This window comes from Malus sylvestris, chromosome 8 (assembly GCF_916048215.2).
Source record: "Malus sylvestris chromosome 8, drMalSylv7.2, whole genome shotgun sequence".
Classification (NCBI taxonomy): domain Eukaryota; kingdom Viridiplantae; phylum Streptophyta; class Magnoliopsida; order Rosales; family Rosaceae; genus Malus; species Malus sylvestris.
The window spans coordinates 27,332,600-27,339,870 of record NC_062267.1 but is presented as its reverse complement, the minus strand read 5'-3'; the positions used below and the strand labels follow the sequence as shown (position 1 = coordinate 27,339,870).

Here is a 7,271-nt window from a genome sequence, read left to right as displayed (position 1 = left end):
TCCAAGGGTCGTCAAGGCTTGATTTTGGAAGAACGATGAACGAAGAACGAAGAACACTTTCTTCAAGGGCCGTCGGGGCTTGATCTTGAATTGGTGGATGATTTTTGATCCAAAGGGCCGTTGGGGCTTGATCTTGGAAGAACGATGAACGAAGAACGAAGAACGAAGAACACTTTCTTCGAGGGCCGTCGGGGCTTGATCTTGAATTGGTGGATGATTGTTGATCCAAAGGGTCGTTGGGGCTTGATCTTAGGATGAACGATGAACGAAGAACGAAGAACGAAGAGAGCTTTCTTGATTCTTCGGGAACCTGGATGCTTGAGAGCTTCGGAGTTTCAGAGCTTCAGAGCTTCAAGAATTTTGCCTAATGATTTTGGTTCCTTTTTTAAAATTAATGAAATGGCTTCTATTTATAGAATTTTCCAATGCCTAATTTTGAATATAATATTCCAGATGAAATAAGTCGTTTCTGCCAGATGTTGACATGTGTCCTATTTGATGACTTTTCCAACTTATTTCGATTTTTTGTTTAGACATACGCTACGTGTAAAATTTATGTAATACATGAGCGTTGAAACTTTGATTTATCGGTCAACATTTATTTACCGAAATTTCGATATCTACAGTTACGTTGTTTCGTGTTGAGTTAATGGGTCGTGCAATGCAATGCAATGTCTAACGTCTAAATCTGGCAAACGATATCTTATCGGATTCTTAATAGGTAACTCGCTAACGACACGAAATGTTATCAGATTCTTAGCATGTGACCCGATAACGACACGAAACGTTAACGGGTTATCCGATAACAACTCGACTTGTTAACAGGTTAACCTAAAACCCATTATTTTCGTGTCAAATTAATGAATCGTCTAAAAAATTGTCAGGCTTACTCTAAACTTCTTTTTAATCCCCCAGTCTTAAGAAGATTGAAATTGATAACTTATTTTAATCTTTGTCTTTTCTCTAAGTTGACCACAATGTTTCGGTTTTTTTCCTTCAACATACCATTAAAATATTAAATTATCCAATTCCAACCCGATCGTCAATAATAAACGAGGCCAAAGAGAACCTTCAACCAGAAAATGGATTGGAGATCAAATTTATTGGCTTGCTCTCTAAGTTTACCTATTAATGTGGAAGGATTATATTAAATTAAAATAATGAAACTTTAATTGAATAATTCTTTTTGTAGTTGATGCTGCTTTGTTTAAAAGACAAGGATTGTCTGCCGTCCTATTTTTTGTGTCCTCCCGTGCCCTCCTATTTTGTGTGGTCACAGTTAAACCACGTTAATATTTTATATTATTTTTTTTATAGAGATAATAAGACAAAAATGAATAGTAATATAAAATGTTAACGTGATTTAACCGTGACCACACAAACAGGAGGGCATGGGAGGACACCGAAAGTAGGAAGGCAGACAATCCTTGTCCTTGTTTAAAAGAGTACAAATGATATATTTTTGTCCCCATGCCAGAACATAGGCAGCTAAGGCTTACTGAGAGCAGCTACGCGCAATGAAATTTTGTGGAAAGTTAAAAATTATGATATGCTTACAAAAGGGGTAGATAAAATATTTGCCATATTATTCATTCTCCTTGAACTGATCGGTTTTTCAAATAATTATGTATAATAATAAGCGATCATTATGAGAAAAATGGCAACAAGTTGACTTACTGAAATTTGAGAACAAAACAAAGCAATGAAATTATAGAAGATATTCTATTATCTTAAAAAAAACAAAAAATTTTCACGTATAACTAGAGGTTAAGATCGCTTCCACTAAAATATGATCTTGCTCCGTCCCTGTCCCATGCCTATTTGATTTCATTAATTTTAGTTGTTTGGTTAGTTGGAAAATCTCATTACTTTTTCGATTCCTTCCTTCCATTTCATACCCGAGACGAGAGACCAAGTCATTTTCCATGCATGTAATTTCCTCCTATTCCGCATGCAGTTGCAGCAGTTCATATGGTGGATTGATGTACGTACTAATTTATTATAATTTTGTGGAAAAAAAAAATTAGACTAGTCAATTGTAGTAGATGGATTGTAGATGGCGTTTATCGTATTAGCGGAAATCAATCATATTGATGCACATTGATAAGGGTTTGATCCCTACAATTCATTTCCTTCTTAACAACTAATGGCTTGTTTGGAAGTGTTTTTAAAATATAAGTGAATCTTAGAAAAACACTTTAAGTGTTTCCGACAAGAAGCATATCAAATAACTAACGATCCTTACATGAAGCATTTCAAGTACTTTTAAAACCCAATTTTTTTTTTTTTTCAAGAACGTTTTCAAACAAGCCTTAACTATTTAACCCATTTATGTTATCACTCTGTTAAAAACAAAAATTGAAGTAGATGGGTTTCACTTCAAGCGATAATATGTCTTGATGCAGAGCATTCTTAAGAGTCAAGTGAGTGCGAATTATTCCGGTCAATATTTGAGATCTGTCGCATATCGTATGCACCTGGCTATTACTTGCTTCACAATTTCTCGGAAAAACTGTGTATGTTTCTTGTGCGACTTTCACTTAAATTTGAATGACATTAACTGGTACAGTTACGGAACGACGAACGAAGACCGCCACGATAAATTCACCATATGTTCATACATGTCGATTATACATATATATACATATATACATGCGTGTAGTGACGGTTTCAAGATTTAAACTTTAGGAGTTCCAGTATTAAATACAAGTTTTTTATATAGGAACATAACGTGAGCGTAAAAAAAATTCAGTTTATTCAGTCAAACCATGTTGCGCACATGTCAATAGATATCGGCATATGCAAATAATCTGATGAGTGATAAAGAGAGAATTTGTCGAGTATTGTTGTGCTTAGTATGCTTTACATTAAACATATAATAGGCACAAAAGGAATTCGTATCAAACATTTGAAGGTCATCATAAGACCTTCATATGTATATTTTCCAGACTTCGGGTGATCTCCTTGGTCCTTATTTCCATCCGTCCCTACACATGCGCGCACACCTATGTATGTATGTATGTATGTATGTATGTAAAAGTTCGTCTTAGTGATTTCTGATCAACCCGAACAAACATGTATACGACAGTACATACGTATGTATGTATAGTAAAGAAGAAAACATGTACGTACGCTTTGACTGGCACTGAGAGTTTTTAAATTTCTTCATCTTCATCTTCTCTTAAATAAAAAGACAACTGATCAACGTAAATATCAAGGAAAGAACCTCAAATGCACTTTCCATGCATTATACAGGTCAATTTCCATATGGTCACTGCAGAAAGTTGTGGAATAACAGGAATTTTGGTGGTTGGTGGTGTGGAAAATAGATTTTGTATGTGGAAAATAGATTTTGTATTGTTATGTGTGGTGTGGAAAATAGATTTTTTATTGTTATGTTATAATATGTACAACAACAACAACCAACCTTATTACACAAAGTGGGATCGGCTGTATACATCTTAGAACGTCACTGCAATTCGGTTTTGCCCCATTTCTTCCCTTAACTCCAAGTACTCCATATCTTTTTTTAAAGTCTTTCTGAATCTTCCTCTACTCTTTTTTGTCCTGAGTCTCTGTCTCGTAACCCTATCTTCTAACCGCAACATCTGTAGGTCTTCGGTTCACGTGTCCAAACCACTTAAACTGATTTTCTCTCATCTTATCTTCAATTGCGACCACTCCTACTTTACCTCGGATATCCTCGTTCTTAATCCTATCTTCTGTTATAATACATCCTATCTTCTGTTATAATACATAGTCACACACACATATATGTATGGGTGTGAAGGAGTACGTACAAATAATGGATGATGTTGAAATGTGGTGTGAACCAATGGATCTCACATGTCATTGCTTATGAGGACTGCAGACTGCTGCAGGCTTTCCTGCTCTAGTCACCTCCTTTGCCATATAAATATACGTCAAAATTTTAGATAGACTATGTTTCTGGTAAACACATATTTCACTATAAGTTTGACTGGAGCAATCAGTAATCCAAATCCAAAATGTACAAGTTTCCTACAAGTTTGACATCAATGTCCGCTGCCATGACATTGCAGCCTGTGATGAGAATTCAGGCCTGCAGGTGCATTGCTCTTTGAGCTTTTATCTATCACTCACTTTTCTGCATTCACAAATACTTAACCTTTCTTTTGTTTGTCATTTTTTTTGTTATTACGCAGTTTCAAGATCGAAAAGGAGCGATTTGGTATGAACTTTACGATTTATACACTACGCGATTATCTGTTCCACACACACCTTGTATCATACTATGATTGTTCAATCTTTACATCTATCTCAACTGTCAGACCGAAGTTTCAGAAACTGATCACGAATATGAACTGCTGTAAAATCAGGTTGTCGTACGAAGGTACCTCGCAATGCAAACATGGAGAAGCTGCGGAATGGCTATTTGTTTCCTGAGGTGGTTTCATGTTATTTCATTCAGTCTTGTTAATTTTGGCAATTGGATTAGTTACTAAATACACTAGTTTAGTGGTTTAAATTCTTTCGACACGGTCGATATTTTCTTAGAAATATAAAAACAAAAAATTAGACAAATATATGAAAAAGGGGTGAAGTCTAAACTTTATAAGATATCGGATACTCTTAAATTTCAGCTAAAATCAACATATTTCGTATATATTTTCGACATATCGGTCAAGTATCGACAAACTATCATATGAGATTCCCTACAATTTCATTCTAAATGTCCACGTTTTTTAGCAAATTTCTATCATTTTTATCAAAGATAACCAGATATCAGTATCAATATATTCTTCGATATTTCTACAAATTTGCGTATGGTATTTCTACCGATACCGATATTTAAACACTGCATCGGTCAGAATTTCATGCTAACAATATATACACACATGTATATGTATGTATAAATTTAGATTTCAAGGCTGGAACTTGAACACATAGAGAAGTACCCGAATGCAAAGTTGATAAGCCTCGGAATCGGCGACACAACGGAACCAGTGCCCGAAATCATCACGTCGACCATGGCTAATGTTAGTAATTTCCACTGAATCATACAGATTACAGAAGAGGAGGAGCAATAAGAAAAGAAAAGAAAAGATTTGGGTGGACTTTATTTTCAATGTCCTAATATTTTAGGGGTTTTTGGTGTTTTTGCAGTATGCAAATGCCCTTTCCACCGCTGATGGCTATACAGGGTATGGACCTGAGCAAGGCCACAAGGTACTATACTAATACCCTAAACTGCTTGCTTGCATTCACCATTTTTTCTTTTGCTTTCCGGCCCCGGGCGCCGACCGTTGTTCTCTTTTCAGATTGTGAATCTCAAATATTGGTACGTTAGTTTTTACTAGAGTCAAATATAAGTCTAACGAGAAAACGTTGCTCCTTTTTGTCTCACTCTATACATATACGTTTGCGCGCACGCTTGCTAATTACCTAAATTGTGTATATATCTACATATAGGCATTGCGGAAGGCAATTGTAAAAGCCTTCTATAAAGATCTGCAGATAAAAGACACAGAAGTTTTCGTATCCGATGGAGCGCAGTGTGACATTACTCGGCTTCAGGTACTCGATCACCATTTAAGTTCGGTGGATGAAAGCTCGTTACCATATTCCGTTCAACGCTAGAAGCAAAGGGCATTGCAGTAATACAAATTTATGAATCATTGAATTGTTTGTGTGTTACAGTTGCTGCTGGGCTCCAAAGTGACCATAGCCGTGCAGGATCCATCCTTTCCGGTAAGTTGTTATGTTAATCTTGTTGACAATCAACGAATGCGTAGTTGAATTATTCCGAAGGAAGAATGAACGAATGGTACCTGATCCGATACATGGCACTGGCAGGCTTACATCGACTCGAGTGTGATAATAGGTCAGGCTGGAGATCTTAAGGGCGATGGCGGGAGGTACGGGAGCATTGAGTACATGAACTGTGGACCCGAAAATAACTTCTTTCCCGACTTGGCAACCACTCCAAGAGCAGATGTTATCTTCTTCTGCTCTCCAAACAACCCCACTGGTCATGCAGCAACCAGGAAGCAATTGGAGCTTCTTGTCAAGTTTGCCAGGGACAATGGATCCATTATCATCTTCGACTCTGCTTATTCGTCTTATGTACAAGATGATCGCTGCCCTCGTTCCATTTTTGAAATCCCTGGTTCTAGACAGGTTGCAATCGAAATATCATCATTCTCCAAGTTTGCTGGCTTCACCGGTGTCCGTCTAGGCTGGACAGTTGTGCCTGACGAGCTCTTATACTCAAATGGATTTCCTGTTATACATGACTTTAATCGCATTGTCTGCACTTGCTTCAATGGGGCGTCCAATGTTGCTCAAGCTGGTGGACTCGCCTGTCTTTCCTCGCAGGGCTTCAAGGTAAACCTTTATATATACAAAATAAATAAATAACTTCCAAACAAGGTACATGTCTGCAAATTCACATTTTGCGGTTTCAGGCTGTGAATTCTCTGGTTGACTACTACATGGAGAATGCAAATATACTGGGTGAAGCACTGGCTTCTGTTGGTTTACAAGTATACGGCGGTGCAAATGCTCCCTACATTTGGGTGCACTTTCCAGGTTCAATTTCTTGGGATGTATGCAAAGACATTCTTGAGGAAACACACATAATTACAGTTCCGGGATCTGGATTTGGTCCGTCGGGTGAAGGGTTCCTGAGAATTAGTGCTTTTGGCCACAGAGAGTGTATCCTAGAGGCCGCAGCTAGGCTTAAAACCCTATTTCTATAGGAATTAGGAACACCCTATTTCTCACTTCATCTATTCACAATAAGTATGCACAGCGCCATTGGGATGGCTAGGCCCACTAGATGTTCGACGTTACAACTTAGAGGGTTCATTTTATAAGAGGGAATAATTACTAAACCAATAATGATTCGTGGCACGGGCAAAAAGTTGCATGAGAATGTGATTTATCGTATTTTCTATCTAATGTTAAAGTTACATATGTCTTTGAGAGTGTGTGTGGGCTTTTCTAAATATTAAGTTGCTTGGCTACAGTTACCCTTGAATTAAACAGTCTTGTCACAGAAGTAGAGCAATCAATCTCAAAGGAACGAGGCACATGGTTAAGCAAAACTTTGACAAAAATATTCATTACCTACTTTCGTACAAAAGAAACCGACTGATATGAACAACTAAAACCACATATATTGTTTCTCTAAGAAAATGTTACGAAGATTTGCTGACATATTTATGTCACTCACCATTTTAATTACTGGCCACATCACTTCAACTCACGATATATGCCAGGGGATGAAG

General features: G+C 37.1%; 1 protein-coding gene across 2 annotated transcripts; it reads left to right on the top strand.

Annotated features, from left to right (window-relative positions):
- Positions 1–3,924: 3,924 nt before the first annotated feature.
- LOC126631934 (aminotransferase ALD1, chloroplastic-like) lies at positions 3,925–6,966 on the top strand. 2 transcript variants are annotated; one of them, XM_050302146.1, is made up of 9 exons: positions 3,925–4,087; positions 4,185–4,210; positions 4,359–4,426; positions 4,902–5,018; positions 5,146–5,208; positions 5,452–5,556; positions 5,680–5,730; positions 5,836–6,366; positions 6,447–6,966. In XM_050302146.1, the coding sequence occupies exons 1-9, from the start codon at positions 4,008–4,010 to the stop codon at positions 6,738–6,740; spliced, it is 1,335 nt and encodes a 444-aa protein (XP_050158103.1). In that variant the 5' UTR covers positions 3,925–4,007; the 3' UTR covers positions 6,741–6,966. The 2 variants fall into 2 exon arrangements, with proteins under 2 accessions (XP_050158103.1, XP_050158104.1); XM_050302147.1 differs by lacking the exon at positions 4,902–5,018.
- Positions 6,967–7,271: the final 305 nt, after the last annotated feature.